The 26,930-nt window shown below is 39.6% G+C and overlaps 1 protein-coding gene across 2 annotated transcripts in view; it reads right to left on the bottom strand.

The window, feature by feature from the left end:
- The window catches only part of LOC126336862 (uncharacterized), a 313,200-nt gene that overhangs the window by 32,350 nt on the left and 253,920 nt on the right, over positions 1-26,930 (bottom strand). For both annotated transcript variants that reach the window (XM_050000960.1, XM_050000958.1), the window contains exons 15-17: positions 12,507-12,725; positions 10,616-12,390; positions 665-741 (exon numbers count right to left, since the gene is read on the bottom strand). In XM_050000960.1, coding sequence (XP_049856917.1) covers positions 665-741; positions 10,616-12,390; positions 12,507-12,725 — 2,071 coding nt within the window. The remainder of the gene's footprint in view (positions 1-664; positions 742-10,615; positions 12,391-12,506; positions 12,726-26,930) is intronic.

Below are 26,930 nucleotides of genomic sequence, written 5' to 3' on the forward strand. Positions count from 1 at the left end.
CCCATGAGTTACGTACTAATCATTTTGAATTCTCTAAGACCAATAATTCTTTGAAATGCATTACAATTACATTTTTAACGCAAGTCATTACTATGCTAAAATGTCAAATACTTTTGAGAAACTAAAACGTCAGAATCTAGCTATCTGCCCACAGCCAAAATTTCAAGGTACATATTTTTTTCTCTAAGTAGTTAAAACATTCATTGAATGAGAGGCGTGTGTACACAAAAAGTCCTAGATGAAAGAAAAAAACCCAGTGTACACAGCATCAAATGTAAAAAAAAAGTAATAAATAAATAACTTCCCCTCAGCTCTCGTATCTTATTACTTTCAGCAGTTTCAATTACTTTGTAACAATAGAGGGTGTATTTTTATTCATATTTTATCATACTATCCACCTGACAGCTAATGTCACTGTTGGACAAGGGAAGTATATCTTTTTGCATACAGTAATTCTTACATTCAGGGTTATCTTTGGTTTACCTCTTGTTACTTTCTGTTTCAGAACTGGAAAGTTCAACAAAAGGATAGAAAGAAGCTTTTGGTCTTCTATGTGAAAGTAATAATTAAGAATGAGGAATCACTTTAGAATCCTCAGAAAAAAAAATTTGGAAAGAAAAACAAATGCTCCCCCCCCCCCCCCCCCCCCTCTCAAGGTACTCACATGTTTTTTTAATGTATCGTACAGGTTGTCGTCCTTTCTCTTCCTTGGTAAGATCAACTTCCTGGGTGGGAACATACCTACAAACAAGGAAACAAATTCAAATAGATTATCATAGTGTATTAGGCAAAACAAACCTCTGAACCATTCAGAAGAATTTTAGGGGCATGGAAACCAGTGGCTCAGTAGTGACAAAAAGAATCCTGTTGCTGAATCAAGTAGGCTGTCATAGTCTGTCTTAAGCTCAAATCATACAACAATGATGCACACTTATTACCTATAAAATTTAGTAACTTACTAACATACATGATTGAAACGTTAAATGTTGCCAGTCAAAATGTCAGAAAAAACTCTGCTCTGGAACAAGTGAAAACAACACTTAAGAAATCTGATAATCCAAAATACCTACAAAACGGTTTACAATATAGACATTATGTATCATTTTTTGGACTATGGTTTTTATCTTTCAATACTAGTTACTTAAAATTATTTCAGATATTCAAAAAGGTATTATGTACATTTGTCATCCATTTCAAATTTCCTGGTAGTTTTGTCACTTAGAGTAGGGCAGAAAACAATAAAATCCCAAAATAAAAAGAAGTGAATAATGAGCAATATGGAGCGAGAGCAGGATTAAGAAGAGTGGTTAGGGTTTAATATACCTTCAATGATGAAATGCCTTAGCCACTGCCTCAAACCTCACAGTGACGACGAGTAGTAGGAACCAGATAAAATCACCAAGAAGGTATGGGGACTGTGACATAGCCTAATGAGACATTACTAAAGAAATCATAGATATAAAAAAATAAATAAATAAAAAAAAGCACACTCAGGAAATTTCTGCAATTGTTACATTCCCATTAAAAAACGTGTTAAGTCTCCTCCATGCAACAGAATTTAAGGTCATCCATAAAAGTAGTTCACTACCACAACATGAAGAAAGAACACGAATATTAATGATCGTTAACAATCGAACACTCAAAAATTGTAGTAATTATAAGAATCTATACACAGTACTAATTTTAAAATGTTAATTGTGGGACGCCAAAAAGGTTAATGTATTATTTTCTGCAAATGTCATTAGTGTTATTTATGAAGTGTATAAATTAGCTTCACTAAAGCAAATAAAGGTAACATTTTGACACCTAACAATACCAGCCAAGTGCCAAATAATAGCATTTGCCTAACTGTTTGACTAAGTGAAACAGTGGTGCTGATGTGCATGGAACATGTTGGATGGCTGGCGACAGTCGCTTTTCCCAGTGTTACACAATGTGTGCATAAATGATACACAGAGGCTGTACATAAGAGGGAAGAGGCAATGTTACTAGCAAATGAATGATATTTTAACCCAATCAATGAGTGGTGTTGCAGTTGTGCTACTAGAGCTGGTCAGCAGATGGTTCTAAGCAATACGGGACTTAACGTCTGACATCATCAGTCAGCTGGTCAGCAGACCCAATTAATAGATTATCAGAGCTTCAGATCAGCACGTTATCTAAAATAGTACAATATGAGGTGATTAGTAACTCGAATGAAGGCCAGAGCAAGCCAATGAGGTGGTCATTCAACTGGGGTAGAAAAGGGCAGCAGATGCGAAGTTACCATTTAGAACACCCCAAATCGGTATTTTCCGCACTGTCATAAGAGGCTATGAGAAAACAGAAATGGCACTCAGCTGCCAAAAATTAGTGAACGGACTTTTTGTGTGTTATAGTGCAATTTATGTGCCTCCCCCATGAACCATGGACCTTGCCGTTGGTGGGGAGGCTTGCGTGCCTCAGCGATACAGGTGACCGTACCGTAGGTGCAACGGAGGGGTATCTGTTGAGAGGCCAGACAAACGTGTGGTTCCTGAAGAGGGGTAGCAGCCTTTTCAGTAGTTGCAGGGGCAACAGTTTGGATGATTGACTGATCTGGCCTTGTAACACTAACCAAAATGGCCTGGCTGTGCTGGTACTGCGAATGGCTGTAAGCAAGAAGAAACTACAGCCGTAATTTTACCAGAGGGCATGCAGCTTTACTGTATGGTTAAATGAGGATGGCGTCCTCATTGGTAAAATATTCCGGAGGTAAAATAGTCCCCCATTCGGATCTCTGGATGGGGACTACTCAAGAGGATGTCGTTATCAGGAGAAAGAAAACTGGCGTTCTACGGATCGGAGTGTGGAATGTCAGATCCCTTAATCGCGCAGGTAGGTTAGAAAATTTAAAAAGGGAAATGGATAGGTTAAAGTTAGATATAGTGGGGTTTAGTGAAGTACAGTGGCAGGAGGAACAAGGCTTTTGGTTAGGTGACTACAGGGTTACAAATATTAAATCAAATAGGAGTAATGCAGGAATAGGTTTAATAATGAATAAAAAAAAATAGGAGTGCGGGTAAGCTACTACAAACAGCATAGTGAACGCATTATTGTGGCCAAGATAGACACGAAGCCCATGCCTACTACAGTAGTACAAGTCTATATGTCAACTAGCTCTGCAGATGACGAAGAAATTGAAGAAATGTATGATGAGATAAAAGAAATTATTCAGGTAGTGAAGGGAGACAAAAATTTAATAGTCATGGGTGACTGAAATTCGAGAGTAGGAAAAGGGAGAGGAGGAAACATAGTAGGTGAATATGGATTGGGGGTAAGAAATGAAAGAGGAAGCCGTCTGTTAGAATTTTGCACAGAGCATAACTTAATCATAGCTAACACTTGGTTCAAGAATCATGAAAGAAGGCTGTATACATGGAAGAACCCTGGAGATAGATTATATATTGGTAAGACAGAGATTTAGGAACCAGGTTTTAAATTGCAAGACATTTCCAGGGGCAGATGTGGACTCTGACCACAATCTATTGGTTATGAACTGTAGATTAAAACTGAAGAAACTGCAAAAAGGTGGGAATTTAAGGCGATGGGACCTGGATAAAATGACTAAACCAGAGGTTTTACAGGGTTTCAGAGAGAGCATAAGGGAACATTTGAAAGTAATGGGGGAAAGAAATACAGTAGAAGAAGAATGGGTAGTTCTGAGGGATGAAGTAGTGAAGGCAGCAGAGAATCAAGTAGGTAAAAAGACGAGGGCTAGTAGAAATCTTTATGTGACAGAAGAAATATTTAATTTAATTGATGAAAGGAAAAAATATAAAACTGCAGTAAATGAAGCAGGCAAAAAGGAGTACAAACGTCTCAAAAATCAGTTTGATAGGAAGTGCAAAATGACTAAGCAGGGATGGCTAGAGGACAAATATAAGGATGTAGAGGCTTATCTCACTAGGGGTAAGATAGATACTGCCTACAGGAAAACTAAAGAGATCTTTGGAGAAAAGAGAGCCACTTGTATGAATATCAAGAGCTCCGATGGAAACCCAGTTCTAAGCAAAGAAGGGAAAGCAGAAAGGTGGAAGGAGTATATAGAGGGTCTATACAAGGGCGATGTACTTGAGGACAATATTATGGAAATGGAAGACGACGTAGATGAAAATGAAATGGGAGATACGATACTGCGTGAAGAGTTTGACAGAGCACTGAAAGATCTGAGTCGAAACAAGGCCCCGGGAGTACTCAACATTCCATTAGAACTACTGGTAGCCTTGGGAGAGCCAGTCATGACAAAACCCTACCATCTGGTGAGCAAGCTTTATGAGACAGGCGAAATACCCTCACACTTCAAGAAGAATATATTAACTCCAATCCCAAAGAAAGCAGGTGTTGACAGATGTGAAAATTACCAAACTATCAGTTTAATAAATCACAGCTGCAAAATACTAATTCGAATTCTTTACAGACGAATGGAAAAACTGGTAGAAGCCGACCTCGGGGAAGATCGGTTTGGATTACGTAGAAATGTTGGAACACGTGAGGCAATACTGACCTTACGCCTTATCTTAGAAGAAAGATTAAGGAAATGCAAACTTACATTTCTAGCATTTGTAGACTTAGAGAAAGCTTTTGACAATGTTGACTGGAATAATCTCTTTCTAATTCTGAAGGTGGCAGAGGTAAAATACAGGGAGCGAAAGGCTACTTACAATTTGTACAGAAACCAGATGGCAGTTATAAGAGTCGAGGGACATGAAAGGGAAGCAGCGGTTGGGAAGGGAGTGAGACAGGGTTGTAGCCTCTCCCTGATGTTATTCAATCTGTATATTGAGCAAGCAGTAAAGGTAACGAAAGAAAAATTCGGAGTAGGTATTAAAACCCATGGAGAAGAAATAAAAACTTTGAGGTTTACCGATGACACTGTAATTCTGTCAGAGACAGCAAAGGACTTGGAAGAGCAATTGAACTGAATGAACAGTGTCTTGAAAGGAGGATATAAAATGAACATCAACAAAACCAAAACGACAATAATGGAATGTAGTCGAATTAAGTCGGTTGATGCTGAGGGAATTAGATTAGGAAATGAGACACTTAAGGTAGTAAAGGAGTTTTGCTATTTGAGGAGCAAAATAACTGATGCTGGTCAAAGAAGAGAGGATATAAAATGTAGACTGGCAATGGCAAGGAAAGCGTTTCTGAAGATGAGGAATTTGTTAATATCGAGTATAGATTTCAGTGTCAGGTAGTCGTTTCTGAAAGTATTTGTGCGGAGTGTATCCATGTATGGAAGTGAAACAAGGACGATAAATAGTTTGGACAAGAAGATAATAGAAGCTTTCGAAATGTGGTGCCACAGAAGAATGCTGAAGATTAGATGGGTAGATCACATAACTAATGAGGAGGTATTGAATAGAATTGGGGAGAAGAGGAGTTTGTGGCACAACTTGACTAGAAGAAGGGACCGATTGATAGGGCATGTTCTGAGGCATCAAGGGATCACCAATTTAGTATTGGAGGGCAGCGTGGAGGGTAAAAATCGTAGAGGGAGACCAAGAGATGAATACACTAAGCAGATTCACTAGGACGTAGGTTGCAGCAAGTAGTGGGAGATGAAGAAGCTTGCACAGGATAGAGTAGCATGGAGAACGGCATCAAACCAGTCTCAGGACTGAAGACCACAACAACAACAACAACAACAACAACATGTGCCATGGATAGCGGCCTTTTCTGTACAAATACTATTGTATTTTTCATCATGAAATATTATGTGCAGGCGTAAGAAAGTGGTGGTGTTAAGTGGCTCATTGGGTAAAAGTTAAATTTCAGATCTGCCTAGGGTTGCATACAAAGTCTTTTATGAAGCCCGTGAGTGCTACCAACATATGAATGCTACATGTGTCCATACTGCAGCACAGGCCACCTTGCCAAAGTGTGACAGAGTACCCAGTTGTCAGCAAACCAACTGTGTACTGTGCCATGGTACTCCAATAAGACTTACAATTCAGCTAATCATCAACAATCAACAGACAACAATAGTGTTATTCACTAATTAGCACATATCGCAGCACAATGGCATCCCTTGAGCTCCAGAAACCAAGTTGGCAAGTGGTACCTTAAAGTGGCCTGCAGATACCACTAAGGGGACAAAATAAGATGCCAGTAATTTACAAGCAAGTATTTCGCATACTGACATTGCTCATATTTCATTCACCAGCAGCAACTAACACATTCAGACTAAGAAATTTATTGTCATTTGTGTTCCAAATCGATGACCAAGTTCTATTACTATCCAGACAATTCCATTCAGTGATTTGAAAAAAAAAATCTTGCTACTAATGAGCAATGTTTGAACACACTCTTAAGTGTGAACAAATTTTATGTAGAAATTACATTAAAACCAGTAGCGCAGCCATGCTCCTATACCAAGTATAGTCAACCCACATGTAATGCATGTTGCTGTCCAAACAGCTAAAAAGATTGCAAGATGCAAAATGTGGGGTTATCATATCCATATCAGTTAGCCAGTGAGGGGGAGGGGGAAAGAGGATCGTTTTTTGAGGGAGGGGAGGGGGACAGAATTTCTCCAAAGTACCATAAATTTATATTTTTCAAGTTCCCTTAGATGAGGAGTTGAAAAAAAATCCTCATTCTTAAGATGCGTCTATATGATTCCTTTCTGTGGTTGACTTTGCGCATGCACATAACTTTCCAACACAGCAACTACGGACGCGCATTTGTGCACACACAATTTCCTGGAAATGGAGTCCATTCATATGGCACATTGCTTCCTTCCTTTAATAGGAATCTTTGCACTTTTTAGCAGACGACAGGCACCTGGGGTTCATGTGTGTTCGTGTAGAGTGATGACGTGATGCTGTGAAGCGAGTTATGTGCAATAATTTCTGTTCACACCAAAGGAAGCACACTTAAATTTATAGATGATTACACAGAATAGTCTTATGGAATGCAGCTGCTGAAGATTATTTGAATAATTTTGAGATATGATGTTCTGAGCATCAAGTACTAGATGAAAAGCCTCCAATCAAATTACTGTAAAGAATGAGATACCCTAAGTTTGGAAGTAGGAAAACATAAAAGAACCAGCCAGAGTTTTATGAAAAGTGTATATGAAAATTCTGGATGAATACCTGTGCTATGGCAACTTGACAACACAAGTGAAGAGCCAGACATCTGAACAAAAGAAATGATGGGATATACCTCCATTACAGTACATTCTAGCATGTATGAAATCCCCAAATTTGTTCCATCTGAGAACATTAAATACATATAATCTTTCATGATTAAAGTTGTGTGTACAACTTTTTTATAAAATAAAATACAAATGATGCAATGAAAGTTAATCAACTTTCACATAACGACCACAAAGCTTTCCCTTAAGGGGGAGCGCAGGTAGAATTGGTCAAAAATGTTGAAAAAAAAATTTCCACCAAATAGTTCCATAGCATGTTAGCAATACTGACTCAAATTTTCACAGACTATTTCGAACTAAAAATGATAAAAAAGCTGTCTTGTTTCAGTCACTTTGCAGCACTACACCCACGTTTCTAGATGACACTCTCCTTGTTTGCGAAGTTTTATTACTTCCTGCTGTCATATAAAAGCATAGGAAAAGTATAGAACACTGTGGACCCATTTACATCTTGTTATCTTTGCCTTCCACTAGCTATCTTTGGCAGCTGTTATTGCCTGTGGTGCAGAAATATAAACGTTTCAGTTCTGCTGTTAGCATGAGAATTACGACTGTGTTCAAGCTTTTTTTGTATGATTTACCATTTACAATGCCAAGATATAGTGGTAAAGTTTTTAAGAAACAGGGTAAAGCACACCATTTATGTGCGAATAAACAGTTTCTAAAAGTGAGTCGAGAACATTCGGCGGAAGATAATTGTGAAGCTAAGACGAAAAGCAGTTCACAGAAGAAACTTGGAATTGGTGGAGTTTCAGTCCACTAAATACAAAGTGAATAGTGGTTTTAAGATAATTGATTCAGAAATTATGTGTTCTACTATTAGAAATGTGTGTGCATGTGGTAACTGTGGCAATAAATCTTTAAGATTATATGACAGAAATGACAGAGATATAATGTGTGTAATATGCACTTACTTTGTGACAGCTGTCAAACTGACATTCAAGTCATAACATCAACTGCTAAGAATTGGATGTATGAAGACAATACAAGATTCTGCTATGGGATGAGATGTGTTCGTGTTGGAAGGGAAGGTAGCAATATGTTTTGTACAATAATGAATATGCCATCTCCATTTGCCTCGTACTAAACACTAAACAATCATCTTCTGGATGCCTTGGGAACAGAATGCAACAGCAGTTTGTCAGCAGCAGTTTTATTTAACAAAGACATTCAGACAGGTTTAAATGACCCTTTGCCTTCTACAGATTTGTGTGTTTCATTGATAGCACATGGATGAAAAGGGGCCACACCTCCCTACACGGTGTTTCATCAGTTAGAAGTGTTGACACAGGAAAAGTTTTGGATTTGGAGTGATGTCAAAATATTGCTCTGTTTGTGCACAGAGGAAGACATTAGGCAATAAGGAAAAGAGAGACAATGGCACATAAAACACAAAATAATCTGCAGCAAGAATTATGATGGTGCTAATGAAATTAATATTTCATCGGAGCAAGATGAGGTGTGGAATTAGATATGTGAAATATCTTGGTGATGGAAATTCTAGTGCTTTCAAATCTGTTTCAAAAAGCAAGCCATATGGAAATGGATGCAACACTGAAAAGAGCTAGAGTGGGAGTGGCACATTCAGAAGAGGATGGGCGGGAGACTTCTGACACTGAAACAAGAACAAAAAGGTGTAAAACTCAAAGATGGAAAGCCACTGGGTGGCCCACAATGCTTGACTGACAAAGAGATCTGCAATTTGAAAATAAATTATGGCAAAGCAATAACGCAAAAACTGGAGATCTGAAGGCAATCCAGAAGAAAGTGTGGGCAATATTTTGCCACAAGTTGTCAACTAATGAGATGCCAGTACATGAATTAGAATGATAAGCACAGAAAGGGGAACATACCCTAACCAGGAGTAACACCCCCATATCATGGAAACACTACCTCTGTTTTTCATTGTTGGCACTCCACATGATGGCAGGTAATGTTCTCCAGCTGTTCACCCAACCCATACCCTTCCATTTGACTGCAACAGGGTATAGTGTGATTCTTCACTTCAAATCACTCATTTCCAGTCATCCAATGCCCATCAGTGTCACTCCTTACACCAACTTAAGTGTTGTTTAAAACTAAATACAGAAATTGTGGCTTAGTAATGTCAGGGCAGGAACTATGGTGGCAACAGGAACTAACAACTGTAAACTGCATTTGATAAGTCAGCTGTGAGCAGGCATTGTTAAGCAATGGTTGTGCAACCTTATTGTGTGAACGTTGCAGTGTCACAAATTGCAATGGAATAACAGCTCTAAATCAAGTGTTAGAAACATTCTCCAGACAGTCAACAAATGACATGGGAATGCCTGCTGCGACTTGGTAAAAAACTGACGAGAACTGGTGTTATCAACAAGAACCCATCACAAAATGAGAGGTGCAAAAATTCATGAAAAGGATCAACACTTCGATAATATAGCCAACATTCAAGCCAATGTGAACCCTCAGTTGAACAACATCCCAGAGAAGGACTTTTCTGACAGTTTCACATGGTTTTACAGACATTCTGTGTGTTGTACTCAAGAGTGTGTGTAAAATTACTGAAGCATTAAAACCATCATCTCGTTAATCCAGTCTCGAAACTGACTAGGGTACTCTATTTACAATTTTTTGCTCTTTTATTTTATAGTCATCCAGACAAAGTAAACAATTGTCTGAATTACTTTTGGAAAATGTGATACACTACTCTGGTTCTTTGATGGAGAAATATCTACTTTGTTTGTAGCAGAATTGACCCATGCAATGTTTATCTAACAGAACAATACTCTTCAGTTTACGATAAAGATAAGATCTCCACTATGTTTATAACAGAAACTGTTTCACAAAAATGTTTCCCATAGCATTTGTTAGGATAATTTTATGCAGGCTTGCAGAAAAATGCAATTCTATGATATATGATGGCTAAAGACAATTTAAGTAACAAATGTCAAATCCTTGTTTCATATTTTACAAGAGTTTGCATTCATTAACACTAAGATGTATCCAATAAGGAGCTTCATAATTCTGATGATGAGGGTAATTCCAATATTGGATCATAATGATAAAACTGTGTAAATCGATCTGAAATTTCCTGGCAGATCAAATAATATGCCATATGCTACGACTCCACCACAGTCCCTGGCCTCTCTAAATTTATCTTCGCACTCACTTACTGCCAAATGAAAAAATTATTTTAGATTGAATCAATAAGTTGTGACAATCTCCAAAATGTCCTTTGCCACAAATTTGTTTCTCCAGCAAGATGTACAGAAGAACACTGCGGAGTTTCTGCAAAAGACACTGGGTTCCAGTTTGCACAAATTTTTGATCTGTCAGAAAGTTTCAGTTCATCATCTTCTCTACCCAGAGTGAAATAATCTTTCAGGGATCACAGCAATCATATTATGTTATAAAGGCATTGTCTCAACTAGGGTCTAAGTGTAAGGAATTTACCTGGTGATATCTTCATCTTTGCTAGAAGTTTCTGCAGAACGTGAGTGTAGTTTATCATTTTCCACAGAGTTTTGAGCCACCCAAGTACTGGTAACTGTTGAGTTAGATGGGGCAGTAGACCCAAGAGATGAATCAATTTCAAGTTTTTTTAAACTTCTGGATAACAGAGCCTCAAAATCAATCTTGACTGTAGGTTCTGAGTCCTGTTCTGTAATGGTACAATTTTCTGCACTCTGCACTGCTTCCAAAGAATTTGCACTAAACACAAAGACATCTGGCGATTTGTGTTCATTTTCAAACTTCCTATTGTAATCACTGGCCATATTTGCCTCTTTGTTATCATCAATTCTACTTCCATCAATGACCTCTCTGAAAGTATCTGAAGTTATTCTCTCTGATCTCTGAGCATGGTGTTTAAGATTATCTTCCAAAACTTCGCCATCCAAAGCTGTCTGAGTGCACTGACTAATTCCACAGGGCTTAACTTCTTGATTTATTACAGTTATTTTATTAGATTCCAATTCTTGTTCTGCATCTATTATGTCTGTTTTACAGTCTTCTACATTCAACAAATCCTCAGTGGACTGAGTAATCTCACAAATATCTGGTGTAGGTCTAGCAAATTTCCCCGAATTATTAAGACTAGTAGAAAAGGGTCCTGCAGAATTTGAAAAGGACCTATGATTCGGAGCAGATTTTACTCCACTAAATCTTGGAATCCATGGATTATTTTGGTGCTGATACACAAATGCTCCATCCAGTATTGGCAATCGTGGATCAACAACAGCAGGTAATCGAGATGTAGTAAAGGCCACAAACGGGTTTTGGATCGGGGTAAAGCCAGGAGGTGGAATAGGTGTTACGCCAACAATAGGTGTCAGGGGGAACTGTTGTGTGTTTTGGGCTGTATGAAACCATGATGTCTGTCCTGCTGTTACTAATGCTGATACACCACTGACAACTGGACGAGTCCCAGAAGCAATCCATGGAGGACTGATGCTAATATTACCGAGGTTCCACATATTATGTGCATACAAACCATGATGCGCAAAAGATGTATCTTTACTATTATTACAAGTTGCTGTGGCGGCATGAGGACTCTCATTCTGGCTGTTATCTGGCACAAAAGTATTATGACTGCCACCAGTCTGGGCATTGCTTGACCGTGATGAAACACTGTTACGTGATGGTAATTCTTTTGCATCACATGTTGAAGCATTTTGCATTTCGCTACCTAACTGTACACTTCCAGTATTTCTTTTAAGATGATCTGAGTCAAACAGTGTTGAATATTTGACATCTTTCCATGTATTTGGAATTTTCTTTAGATTTTGAGTTGTATCGCCTTCACTGGAAGTGCTGGGAGAAGAGCAAATAGAGGTGGGTATTATAAGTGGTGCTCCCCAAACTGTCGCAATATCTTCCTTAGATGGTGAATGTCCAATTTCTGAGACCTTGGTACCACTTGAACTTGTACAAAAAGCCTTCTCATACCACGTGTTTGCCGATCCATCGGTTAAAGTGGTAGTTCCAGGCTGACTCTCTTTTTCTGGTTCTATATTTCGTTCTTTCACATCGGCACCAAAGAATGATACAGGTCCTTTCCATTTATCATATGTAGGTATTGTAACAGTACTCGACACAGATGAGTAATCATCACCATTTGTAAATTTCTGCCCATGAGAAGTTTTTCCTTCTGATTTCCAATGATTTGTTTCAAAATTATTTGGAAATTCCAGTTCAATGGAAACAGCAGATGAGTTTGGCTGCTTATCCTAGAAAATGAAACAAAAAAACAATTACTAGTGAATGCAACTCTTTAGAAAATAAAAATGACAAGGGTTTCAAAAATCATCTCCACAACAAATGAATCGCAATGTAGTTTTCTTACATCTTTTCTGGAACCACTGAAAGGTAAAGGCCCTTTCTCTTTATTACAAGCAGATGCTGTAACAGTACTTGGCACAAGACAACTGTCAACACCATTTGTGAACTCCTCGGCATGAAAACTTGTTCCATCTGATTTCCAAGTATTCATTTCAAAACCATTATTTGGTAACTCGAGTTCACTTTTGCCAATGGAAACATCAGTTGATTTCTGTGGTGGATCCTAGAATACGAGACAAATAACACTAACTCACTGGTAAATGTGACTTTACAGATAATCTGCGAAAAAGAAAATTTACAAAGTCTTCAAAAGAAAATGGCTGTAACAAGAAACAGCAATACATTCAAGTGAATCCACATAATGAGAATTCATTTTCTTCAATGACACTAGGAGACTTGAAAAATAACAACTATTAATTTTTAATGCAGAAAATACATCACTGCATTTTGTGAAAGCTGTAGTAAGCCACGAGTTCAAATTTACATCACAGTTAAATACTGATAAATTTGAAAAATAGTTATTTTATTGTTAAAAAAATATGCCACAGGACATAATGAACAGCTATTTTTTATTGATGTGATGGTTTCATACTGCTGATTCCATGATACGACATCAGTATCACTGGCTACATATGTAACTGGCTTTATCTGCAAAGTGATGTCCTGAGTAAAGAATTTCCACCAACCTGCATATTTTCTCTTCATATGGAAGGAATGTTATAATCTCGTGTCCACTAAAAAACATCAACATCTGTGTGACTATTCTCCAGTCACACTTAAGGGTTTGGTAGAGGGTTAACAGAATTACTTCCAGACTATTTTGACATTTTGACGCTCTTAGAGTATGAGGAAAAACTGAACACCTGTATCTTTTCATTTGAGCCCTGATTTCTCTTACTTTATAATGACAGTCATTTTCCCTGTGTACTTGAGAGTCATTACATATTCTGTCATTCAAAGGACAAAGCTGATGATTGGGTAACTTCAAGAAAAGATCTCACCACAATGAAAAATGCTGCAATTTTGTCCTGTGACGTACATCACTGGCCCTATTTGGTAAGGATCCTACAATGTGCAGCAATATTTCAGGCATAGTACAGGTAGTCTCTGTAGTACATTTGTTGTATCTTCTAAGTGTTATGTGAACAAAACATAGTCTCTGGTTTGCTTTCCCCAATACTTTTTATGTGACGATTTCAATTTGTCATCCATAATTCTAATCCCTGGGTATTAAGTTGAATTTATAACCTTTAAATTTATGTATCATGTAATCTAAAATAACATTTTTTTAAATGCTTATGAGGACCTCACAATTTTTATTTTCAGAGTCAATTGCCCCTTTTTGCATCATGAAGAAACCTTGTCTAAATCATTTTGCAATTCAATTTGACCTTTTGTTGACTAAACACGATAAATGACAATGTTATCTCCAAAAAATCTAAGAGGGCTGCTCAAATTGTTTCCTAACTTGTTTATATAGATTAAGACCAACACAAGTCTATAACACTTCCTGAGGGAACCACAGATATAACTTTAATTTCAATACACAACTTCCTGTCAGTTACTATGAATTCTGACTTTTCTGACTGGAAATCACAAATTCAGTGGCACAGGTGAGACAATGCTGCATAGGTACAAAATCTGATGAGAAGCCATTTGTGAAGAACAGTGTCAAAAGCTTTCTCTAAAACTCAAAACATGGAAACAATTTGAGATCACTTGCAGATGGCACAAATTACTTCGTGTGAAAAAAGAGCTAGCCGTGTTTCACAAGAATAGTGTATTCTGAATCCACATTATTTGTGTGACAGTAGATTTTTTTCCTTCAAGGAATTTCATAATGCTAGGGATGCCTACATCAATGTTCTATACGGAAGTCTGCAAACCATTTAAACAAAGGATGTCTGTACGATCCTCCTGTGTGAATTATTTTTTAAGTGAGAAATTTAAGACTTTAGCTTTCTACTGCTATACCTCACTGGATGACAAGTGACTAGATAGAAGCCTTTGACCCACTAAGTCATTTTATGCAGGGCCAGAATTTTCTCTGGTTTTGGGCAAGATCTTTCATTGAAGTAACGGTTGAAGCAGTTGTATGCTTCACACGCCTATCTTTTTTAGACACACAAATTTATCTACTTACTGTACCTACCTGGCATCTGTCCCTTCATCTATTTGCGCCACTCATCCTGAAAGCAGATAGGTCTTTGTCCACGAATTCATACATACTTCCTAAGATGCTTCAAACTGAATGACAGAGAGTACTTAGCACTGTACAGTTTCTTCCCACTCCAATTACATACAGAGTGCAAGAAAAACGATTGCTTAAAACTTCGGTGTGCCCTGTAACTTGCCTAATCTCATGACATGGTCCCTATGGGAGTGATTAATAGGAGTCTGAAGAAATCTCTACGCATTTAATACTGGTTCTTGAAATTTGGAAATAGACTTTTGTAGGATAATTGGTGCCCATCTTCAAACATCTGCTATTTCACACTTTTCCAGCATTTTCATCATGATTTCCCACAAGAAACAATTGTGAACATTAATACCATCATTCTCAGTACATGTTCAGTAACCCTTGAATACCTCTTTGGTATGGGTTTCAGGAGCTTTAGCAATATTTTAAGATGGGACATATAAGTGAACTATAAGTAGACTGATTACATTTTCCCAGTATCCTGCCAGTCATCTTCTCTACCTATCACTGAGTTTATGTGACCATTCCACTACATATCCTAACAAACTGTTACACCCTGGAATTCGTAAGAGTTGGCAAATCGTAACTGCGACTCATTGATGATGTAGTCAAAAGATACAACTTTTCTGCATATTATGAAGTGCACAATTTTACATTTCTGTACGTTTAAAGCAAGTTCCCAACCTTTGCACACTTTGAGATTTTATCAAAAACTTACTGGATATATGTGAAGGTTTTCTTCAGGCAGCACTTCATTATAGATAAACACATCATCTGCAACTAGTCTGAGGTTACTATTAATATTGTATGCTAAGTCATTAATTCAAAAGCTAAATATTAATGCTTTATTGTGGGCCTGCTCCTACACTGTCAGCAACCCAGATTACATCAAGTTTTTGCAGGCAGCCAGTTTCCTTGCAGACAACACCAAAGGGCTGCTGTACTACACACGGCCACCATACAGCAACCAAAGTGTCAGCAGAGGCTTCTGGTTTCATGAACCTTTTTCCTACACTGGCAACTTGACAGTAAGCAAGACCGACTGTATCCTGGTGCCAAGGGCTATACTTAGGCTGGTGCTCAGGTCCTGACAGGCCCGTTCACTCCAAGTGGGCTTCCTGGGCCAGGCACCAAATGCTTGTGCATTTCTTCAGTCAGGAGCTCACTCTGGAGTCAGTCTTCTCATCCTGGATCCTGCAGCATGGCCATCTAGAAGAAGATGCAGCCCCAACCTGGTGACTAATCAGCAGATTTGCAATATTCAACTGTTTGTCTTTAACTCGGTTTTGGTAGTCTTAGTAAATTTCTCATTATGAACTTTGACTCTAATCAGTCCCTCCAGGACATTGTTTCTGCACTAAGTGTGCACAAGAACTTTAGTTCATGAATGAGATTGCCGCGAAAGGCAAAGGTCCCGAGTACGAGTCTCGGTCGGGCACACAGTTTTAATCTGCCAGGAAGTTTCACTTTAGTTCATGATTCTCTGTTTCGTCCATTACCAAGGCCTTTAGCCTGAAGTACTGTTTCGTATTCAAACCAGAAGGGTTTATTTTGTTTGTGACAGTTCAAAGACTTGTTTCCATGAAAGCAGATTGTGTTCCCATAATCCAAATAAACTTGATATTTTATACCTGGGCCTTTACTTTTTCCACACACACTTCCCTAAAAGATACCTGCAGCTACTTTCCATCCAACATAAAAAGCTGTGTCCTTTCTACCACAAAATCCTCTATCCATAAGCAAATTTTGTTCAATACCCCATGAACCAGGCACCCGTCACTCTTACGAAATATGCCTTTGGTAAGAAATATGTTTTTTTTTATATATATATATTCTACATCTACATCCATACTACGCAAGCCACCTGACGATGTGTGGCGGAGGGTACCCTGAGTACCTCTATCGGTTCTCCCTTCTATTCCAGTCTCGTATTGTTTGTGGAAAGAAGGATTGTTGCTATGCTTCTGTGTGGGCTCTAATCTCTCTGATTTTATCCTCATGGTCTCTTCGTCAGATATACGTAGAAGGGAGCAATATACTGCTTGACTCTTCGGTAAAGGTATGTTCTCGAAACTTTAACAAAAGCCCGTACCGAGCTACTGAGCGTCTCTCCTGCAGAATCTTCCACTGGAGTTTATCTATCATCTCCGTAACGCTTTCGCGATTACTAAATGATCCTATAACGAGGCGCGCTGCTCTCCGTTGGATCTTCTCTATCACTTCTATCAACCCTATCTGGTACAGATCCCACACTGCTGAGCAGTATTCAAGCAGCGGGCGAACAAGCGTACTGTAACCTACTTCCCTCGTTTTCGAATTGCATTTCCTTAGGATTCTTCCAATGAATCTCAGTCTGGCATCTGCTTTACCGACGACGAACTTTATATGATCATTCCATTTTAAATCACTCCTAATGCGTACTCCCAGATAATTTATGGAATTAACTGCTTCCAGTTGCTGACCTGCTATTTTGTAGCTAAATGACAAGGGATCTATCTTTCTATGTATTCACAGCACATTACACTTGTCTGCATTGAGATTCAATTGCCATTCCCTGTACCATGCGTCAATTTGCTGCAGATCCTCCTGCACTTTACTACAATTTTCCATTGTTACAACCTCTCGATATACCTCAGCATCATCTGCAAAAAGCCTCAGTGAACTTCCGATGTCATCCACCAGGTCATTTATGTATATTGTGAATAGCAACGGTCCTATGACACTCCCCTGCGGCACACCTGAAATCACTCTTACTTCAGAAGACTTCTCTCCATTGAGAATGACATGCTGCATTCTCACACCACTCGCATTAACAAAGGTTGAGGATCGCCTTATCCGTCGACATTTTATGGAAGATGCTTGCCTACACAGCTTCTTTCACACCATCTAGGTTATTTCCCATGCTTCTTGTGGATTGACTATAGTATTATGATAGTTGATTGATGGTACTGTTTAACTGTAACGTATCAGCCTTCTACCTTATGGTTCTTGAAATATTAATTTTTAACTGAGCAACACTTTATGGGATCGTACAACTGTTATACACAACAAACTGAATTAAATTAAATACACATCTAGTTAACTAATTTTAATAAATTATACTACAAATTAATCAGTACATTCCAAAGAATTTTTTTGCGTACAAATAACAAAATGACCATTTATGTTCTCCTTAAATAATGATGGCAGTGACTTTGTTAGTATTCTGGAAGTAAACCCAACTATATCCCTGGGTGATCCCTTAATCAGGAAGTTATGTTAGAAAATATAAAATGGGAAATGGATATGTTACAGTTAGACAGAGTCAGAATTAGCGAAGTTCAGTGGCACAAGGTATAGGACTTATTCTCAGGTGAATACTGAGTAAAATACAGAGTGTAATACAGGAGTTTGCTTAATAATGGACAGGAAATCTAGAATGTGGGTCAGCTGCTATGAACACTATCGTGAACACATTACTGTAAGCACAATAGACACAAAGCTAACATCCAACACAGCAGCACAAGTTTACATGCCAATTAGTTTGGCAGATGATGGAGAAATTGAAGAAATGTATAATGAGTGGTAGGGGACTTGAATTTGATGGTAGGAAAAGGAAAAGAAGGAAAAATAGTAGATAATATGGACTGGTGGAAAGAAATCAAAAGAGACAGCTGCACGGTAAAATTTTGCACAGAGATAATTTAATCGTCACTAACATTTGGTTTAAGAATCATGAAAGAAGACTGTATATGTGGTAAAGATGTAGAGACACTGAAAGGTTTCAGACCGATTTGATAATGGTAAGACAGAGATTTTGGAACCAGGTTTTAAATTGTAAGGCTTATCCAGGGGCAGATGTGGACTCTGGCCACAATTTTTCCATTACGAACTGTAGATTAAAACTGAAGAAACTGCTGAATAACAGAAAATTAAGGAGATGGCACTTGTCAAAGTTGAAAGATTGTTGACAGTTTCAGAGGGTAATTGACAACAACAAGGGAAAGGAATATCGTATTTACTCGGATCTAAGCCGCACTCGAATCTAAGCCGCACCTGAAAAATGAGACTGGAAATCAAGGAAAAAAAAATTCACGAATCTAAGCCACACCTGAAATTTGAGACTTGAAATTCAAGGGGAGAGAAAAGTCTTAGGCCGCACCTCCAAATCTAAACAAAGTTGGTCCATTTTATATGAAACACAATTTAGGTCGAATGAATGATGATACAGCTACAGCAGTTTGGTTCAAGTCGTAAGCTTAGCAGTTACGCTTTACCAGGTAGCCATTGCTATGTGTCAGGCGCTCCGTCCGCATTTATATGGGTACCCTTCCTATTTCACGTGCTTCGTCTGGTTTGGATTGATTGCTTATCTTTCCTTGATCTCATAAGTGCCGTTCTCTTTGTTATAGATATTTACATCACTAAGCTGAAAATACGTTACAGTACTGTGTCATGCATTGTTTGTCGCATTCTGATAATGAGTGTTTACGGCCTGCCGCTGCTCGTGGCATGGCTTGCTTGCTTTTGTGGGCACTACCACCGCTTACAATGGGTAGAGAGAGAGAGAGAGAGAGAGAGAGAGAGAGAGAGAGAGAGAGAGAGGAATTGTCTCATTAGCGAAACAATGGCAAGAGACTGCTATTTGTTGTTACTTGCACTGCAGCTTTCTTTGATAATGATCAACAAGAACCAAATAATAGACTGCGTATGATAGAAGATGTTCTGAATGAGAGTTTAGCAAAAAATTTTCTCCGTTTGAAAATCTTTGCAGGCACCTCTTTAGTACAATACATTCTGCACAGAAATTAGAGTCATCTTAGATTTAAAAATCTAGTCAATGGCTGTGCTTCATTTCTGACTGTATCACCATTAGGCATAAGAATAATACGAATATAAACACGACATGATATGTATATTCTTCCGCGTTTGCTGTTGTCACACTCTAGTTTCGTAGTTTATCAGGCAGACAGGATTTAAATGAGATAGCAGCAAACACGAAAGAATACATGGCAAAATGTTTATATTCGTATTATTCCTGTGGTGAAGAGAATACTCCATGTGATTCATAATTCATAAAAGTTCCTATTAGCAACCATCTCTTCTCACAGGCAGGAAAAAATTCAGAATGTAGAGTTGGCCATATTGACAAAAACCCCAAACAGTCCTGCCAGTTGGGTTTTCGTAGTACATTGAAATGCTGCTTCATTCGAAGATGAAGAATACGAAATTTGTATTTACTTCGTTGGGTAATGTATGAAAATGCAGTGGTCGAAACTCAGGGCAGAGAGAACGCAGAGGTTTTGGCGCCAGTATTTATCTTTGTGCCTGCAAAGCAAGCCAGTGTAGCACTACATATATTCGACGGCAGAAGTTAGTTATGGCGGCACCTACCAACATTTTTCAGAACTTCCGCTTACTTTGCACTCGATTCTAAGCCGCAGGTGGTTTTTTGGATTACAAAAACTGGACAAAAAGTGTGCCTTAGATTACAGTAATTACAGTATAGAAGAAGATGAATGGGTAGTTTTGAGAGATTCAATAATGAAGGCAGCAGAGGATCAAGTAGGTAAAAAGACAATGCCTAGCAAAAATCCTTCTGTAACACAGGAGATATTGAATTTCATTGATGAATGGAGAAAATATACAAACGCAGTAAATGGAGCAGGCAAAAGAGAATTAAAAAATGAGACTGACAGGAAGAGCAATACGATTAAGCAGGAATCGCTAGAGGACAAACCTAAAGATTTAGAAGCATTTATCAATAGAGCTTGCAAGAAGCTTGCACAGGATAGATTAGCATGGAGAGCTGCATCAAACCAGTCTCAGGACTGAAGACAACAGAATCAATAGGTGAGAGATAGATACTACTTACGTGAAAATTCAACAGGCCTTCGGAGAAAAGAGAAGTAGCTGTTTGAAAATAAAGAGCTCAGATGGAAAACCAGTCTTAAGCAAGGAAGAAAAAACTAAAAGGTGCAAGGACTATATAGAGGGTCTTTACAACGGAGATGAACTTGAATGCATGATAATGTGAGAAGAATTTGACAGAGTACTGAAAGACGTAAGATGGAACAAGGTCCTGGGAGTAAATGACATCCATCAGAACTACTGATAGGCTTGGGAGAACCTGATGGGCAAAACGTGTAAGACAGGATGACACACCCACAGACTTCAGGAAGAATACAACAATTCCATTTCCAAAGAACACAGGTGCTGACAGGAGTGAATATTACTTACCAATCAGTTTAACAACTTGTGGTTGCAAAATACTAACAAATTCTTTACTGAAGAAGAATGGGAAAACTGGTAGACTCTGACCTTGTGGAAGATCAGTTTGGATTCTTAAGAAATGTGGGAACATGCAAGGCAAAACTGATCCTATGATTTATCTTAGAAGAAGATAGGTTAAGGAAAGACAAACCTATGTCTACAGCATTTGTAGACTTAGAAAAACCTTGTGACAATGTTGACTGGAATAATGTTCTTGAAATTCTGAAGGTAGAAGGGATAAAATACAGGGAGGGAAGGCTATTTGCAACATGTACAGAAACCATATGGCAGTTATAAGAGTTAAGTGGCACAAAAGAGTAACAGTGGTTGAGAAGGGAGGCCAGGAAGCAGAAATAAAAACTTTGAGGTTTGGCAATGACATTGTATTTCTGTCAGAGACAGCAGAGAACTTGGAAGAACAGATGAACAGAATGGACAGTGTCCATATAAAATGAACATCAACAAAAGCAAAACAGGGATAATTGAATGTACACAAATCAGGTGATGCTGCTGGAAGTAGATTACGAAAAAGAGACACTTAAAGTATTAGTTTGGTATGTAAGTTCGTAGAGTTTTTGTTTTGCATGTTGGTATACCAGTTGTGAGGTTTTACTTACTGATTGTTATTTTTTATTTGTGGTCCGCTGTTGCTATTTGAGTTTACATATTGTCATTTTGAGAAGTGAGTGGTGGAGCTGTGGATGTTAGGAAACAGAATGTCAAGTGGAGAAATCTGAACACTGCCGACATTCTTCTGTTTGAGTTCACCAAAGGGGTGACAGCAGTGGACGTAGCCAGAAACATTCACGCCATGTAAGGGCATAATGCCATTGGACAAAGCACAGGAAGGAATTTAAGAAATATTGTTTTGACATTAGTGACTCTTCCCATTCGGGAAGACCTTTGGGGTTTGATAAAGACCATTTAAATACACAATGATCTACGTCAGTGTACTCAAGAAATCGCTAATGTGATGAATTGTGATCATTCCACCATCGTGCGATTTTTGTATGCAATGGGGAAGGTTCAAAAATTAAGTGTATGAGTGCAGCAAGCTCTAAGCCAAAATTACAAAAATCAGCAGGAAACATCTCTGCTTGCTAGTCATCAATTAGCTCATGAATGGCACCACCCATTCCTATCCTGTATTGTTACTGGTGACAAGAAATTGTACCTCTATGCTAACAGAATTAAAAGAAAGGAATGTGAGTCCAAACAAAGAAGCTATTCAACTCCCCATATGAAGACATGCATGCATCCACAAAAGATAATATTATACATCTGGGGAAACAGTAATGGTGTGGTATAATACTAATTGCTTCCCCAGGGGGCAACCATCCAAGAACTGAGATGTCTCGCAGACGCAATCCAAGAACTACAAGCAGGAAGACTGCAAAAAGTTATGCTACTCCACAATAATGCCCACCCACATTCCGACAGACTGACAAACAACACTATACAGGAGTTGCATTTGGACGTCATTCCACACCCACCTTATTTACCTGATCTTGTGCCCTCAGATTTTCACCTTTTCCCCTCCCTGTCAAACATCCCACAAGCAACTTCCTTTCTGGATGGAACTGTGCTCTGAACATTGCTTGACATGTTCTTTGCCTCAAAACCACAGTTTCAGAACGGAAAAGTGACCCAAGCATTCACAGGCAGCTGTAAATAGGGTAGGAGAATATATTATTCATGTTATGTGTATCTGTTGTGTTTGTTACACTTGCGGAAAAATGCTAGAAACTTATGCACCAACCTAACAGGACATCAGTTCTGCTATTTGGGCAGCTAAATAACTGATGGCAGCCGAAGTAAAGAGGATATAAAATGTAGAGTGGCATAGACAAGAAAAGCGTTTCTGAAGACGAGAAATTTGTTAATATCAAATGTAGATTTAAGTCTTAGGAAGCCTTTTCCTGAAAGTATTTGTATAGAGTGTAGCATATATGGATGTGGAACATGGATGATAAACAGTTTAGATACAGAAAATAGAAGCTTTTGATATGTGGTGCTACAGAAGAATGCTGGAGATTAGATGGGTAGATCACGTAAGTAATGAGGACACTGAATTGAATTGGGGAGAAAGGAAATTTATGACACAGCCTAACTGGAAGACGGAATCAGACGATAGGACACATTCTGCACATCATGGAATCACCAATTTAGTATTGCACATTAAGGGACCACGAATTTAGTATTGGAAGAAAGTGTGGGATGTAAAAATCATGGTGGGAGACCAAGAAATGAATACAGTAAGCAGATTCAGAATTATGTAGGTTGAAGTAGTTATTTAGAGATGAAAAACCTTGCACATGGAGAGCTGCATCAAACCAGTTTTAAGGCTGAAGACCACAACAACAAATCCTATATGATCTTACCTTAGTTAATACATGTGTATTACTGAGTGTAATGGTTTTTGGAAGCAAAGACATACTGCAAGTTCATGGTTACCCATACCTTGGGCTTTCAAAAATGTTATGTGACGAAAGTGCAAAGTAAGTTTTGCACAATTTAGACTTGTTCATGATACTTCACTGTGTTTGAGCTGGGAATATGGTCTAAGATTCAACAACAGATGGATGTCAATGAGACAGGATGAGAGTTGTGTGTATCGCTTCTGCTACTATTCTTGCAGGCAACTGTGACCTTTGCTTTTTACCAACCACTGAGCACTTTCTTTAAGGGGATCTATGGCACAATATGGTTAATGTAGGCAACATCTCTGCTGCAAATTCTGTATAGAATCTGACAGGATTTCCACTAAGTCTTGTTTAACTTTAATGATTTCAACTGAAACTCAACACAACAGATATTAATGTCTGTATCACCCAGGTTTGCAGTGGTTTGAGAATTAACTTGTGCAGAACTTCCATATCTTCTTTAATAAATAAACATTTGGAAACTGACTTCGTAATTTTTTGTTCCACTTTGTTCCCCTTAATTTCAGTTCCTTAATCAGCTTATAAATGACCACATTTTTCTTTGGTTTTTGGGGAAAGATCTTCCAACAAGATTATATTTCATCTTGTGGGTCACAGCGGCCTGGCCTACCTCTCCAATCCTCTCTGGTCATTGAGGAAGAAATTAATAGTCCCGAAAACTAGTGTTGTGTATTTTTATGTGTGTATTGTCAGTATTAAATAGCACTGGAGCACTTCCTTTCACGCCGATCACCTGCCACCCTACCTAAAACCTCTTTCCTCATCACCTTAGCCAGCTTCATCCTGATTCACAACTTCTTCACTTTTGAAGGCCAGACATACCAACAATTAAAGGGAACAGCCATGGGTACCAGGATGGCCCCCTCGTATGCCAACCTATTTATGGGTCGCTTAGAGGAATCCTTCTTGGTTACCCAGGCCTGCCAACCCAAAGTTTGGTACAGATTTATTGATGAGATCTTCATGATCTGGACTCACAGTGAAGAAGAACTCCAGAATTTCCTCTCCAACCTCAACTCCTTTGGTTCCATCAGATTCACCTGGTCCTACTCCAAATCCCATGCCACTTTCCTTGACGTTGACCTCCATCCGTACAACGGCCAGCTTCACACATCCGTCCACATCAAACCCACCAACAAGCAACAGTGCCTCCATTATGACAGCTGCAACCCATTCCATATCAAATGGTCCCTTCCTTACAGGCTAGGCCCTCGTGGCAAACAAATCTGCTCGAGTCCTGAACCCCCTGAACCATTACACCAACAACCTGAAAACAGCTTTCCCATCCCGCAACTACCCTCCAGACCTGATACAGAATCAAATAACCAGAGCCACTTCCTCATCCCTCAAACCCAGAACCTCTCACAGAAGAACCCCAAAGGTGCCCCACTTGTGACAGGATACCTCCCAGGAGTGGATCAGACTATGAATGTGGCTCTCCAGCAGGGATACGACTTCCTCAAAATGAGATCCATCCTTCACGAAATCCTCCCCACTCCACCAAGAGTATATTTTCGCCGTCCACCTAACCTTCGTAACCTCTTGGTTCATCCCTATGAAATCCCCAAACCACCTTCCCTACCCTCTGGCTCCTACCCTTGTAACCGCCCCCAGTGTAAAACCTGTCCCATGCACCCTCCCACCACCACTTACTCCAGTCCTGTAACCCAGAAGGTGTACACGATCAAAGGCAGAGCCACGTGCGAAAGCACCCAAGTGATTTACCAACTGACCTGCCTGCACTGTGACGCTTTCTATGTAAGAATGACCAGCAACAAAGTGTCCATTCGCATGAATGGACACAGGCAGACAGTGTTTGTTGATAATGAGGATCACCCTGTGGCTAAACATGCCTTGGTGCACGGCCAGCACATCTTGGCACAGTGTTACACCGTCCGGGTTATCTGGATACTTCCCACTAACACCAACCTATCCAAACTCCAGAGATGGGAACTTGCCCTTCAATATATCCTCTCTTCCCGTTATCCACCAGGCCTCAAGCTCCGCTAATTTCAAGTTGTCGCCACTCATACCTCACTTGTCATTCAACAACATCTTTGCCTCTGCACTTCCGCCTCGACTGACATCTCTGCCCAAACTCTTTGCCTTTTAAGATGTCAGCTTGTGTCTGTATATGTGTGGATGGATACGTGTGTGTGTGTGTGTGTGTGTGTGTGTGTGTGTGTGTGTGTGTGTGTGTGTGTGTGTGTGTGTGTACTTGTCCTTTTTTCTCCCCTAAGGTAAGCCTTTCCGCTCCCGTGATTGGAATGACTCCTTACCTTCTCCCTTAAAACCCACATCCTTTCGTCTTTCCCTCTCCTTCCCTCTTTCCCGACAAAGCAACCGTTGGTTGCGAAAGCTTGAAATTCTGTGTGTGTGTTTATTATTGTGTTTATCTACCAGCGCTTTCCCGTTTGGTAAGTCATGGAATCTTTGTTTTTAATATATTTTTCCCAGGACCAATCTCCTTAACTTACAATGTTTTAAAATTTTACAAACAATGAAGTGTTTGTTAACTATATGGCTCAGATTTCCCACAACACACAATTCCTACCACCGTAGCTATTCTGTCATCTCATCAGCCTGCTTCAACTCTATCATTTGTAGCAACAAAATACATAAGAAGCAGATACAGAATGTGGATGTCTCTGAAGACAAGGTGGTGATGTTGGTTGGTTGGTTGTTGTGATGTTTAAGGGGGATGAAACAGCTAAGGTCATCAGTCCCCCATTCCAAAAACAGGCGAGACGAAAAGTTACGGAGCAGGTAAAACCCCAAGCGGGAGGAGACAGAGCAATCGGCGAGGGCAGCGAGGAATTCCCTCTCGCTGAAAGGAGCATTGTATTTTTCAGAACAACGCGTGTGGAATGATAACGGCGTCCACTCGGCTCGCTCCTTTAGAGAGCGAAGGGCGGGCAGGGGTGGGGGGGAGTTGCAGTCGCAGAGCTCGTAACAAAGTGCGTGGCAAGGTGGCCAGCAATGGCAGCAGCGTCCGCGCAGACAGCACCGTCGAGGGTGATTCCAGGGTCACCCAAAGGGGTCTGGTATCCATAAATCCACCGGATGCGGGACCACACGAGCGAGGGGGAGACACGGGACCCCCAAGGATGAGACATATCTCTCCCAGCACTCATGCTTACGCCGTGCAATAAGACGACAGGCCAAGGCACGGAGCCTCTTAAAGGCGATGAGGGTCTCAAGAGATGGGTGCCGCCTATGACGCTGGAGAGCCCGCCTACGGTCGCGAATAGCCTCAGCAATCTCCGGCGACCACCAGGGGACAGCCTTCCTCCGACGGAGTCCAGAAGAGCGCGAGATTGCAGCCTCGGCCGCAGAAATGATTGACGTGGTCAAGACATGGGCCACCTCGTCAATGTCACCCTGTGGGGGAGACTCAAGGGTGGCAGCGGAAGTAAAAGCCGGCCAGTCAGCCCTGTTGAGAGCCCAGAGGGACAGGCGTCCAGAAGAATGACACTGGGGCAGTGACAAATAGATGGGAAAATGGTCACTACCACACAGGTCAGGATGCACT

This window comes from Schistocerca gregaria, chromosome 2, assembly GCF_023897955.1.
Source record: "Schistocerca gregaria isolate iqSchGreg1 chromosome 2, iqSchGreg1.2, whole genome shotgun sequence".
NCBI classification, from domain to species: Eukaryota; Metazoa; Arthropoda; class Insecta; order Orthoptera; family Acrididae; genus Schistocerca; species Schistocerca gregaria.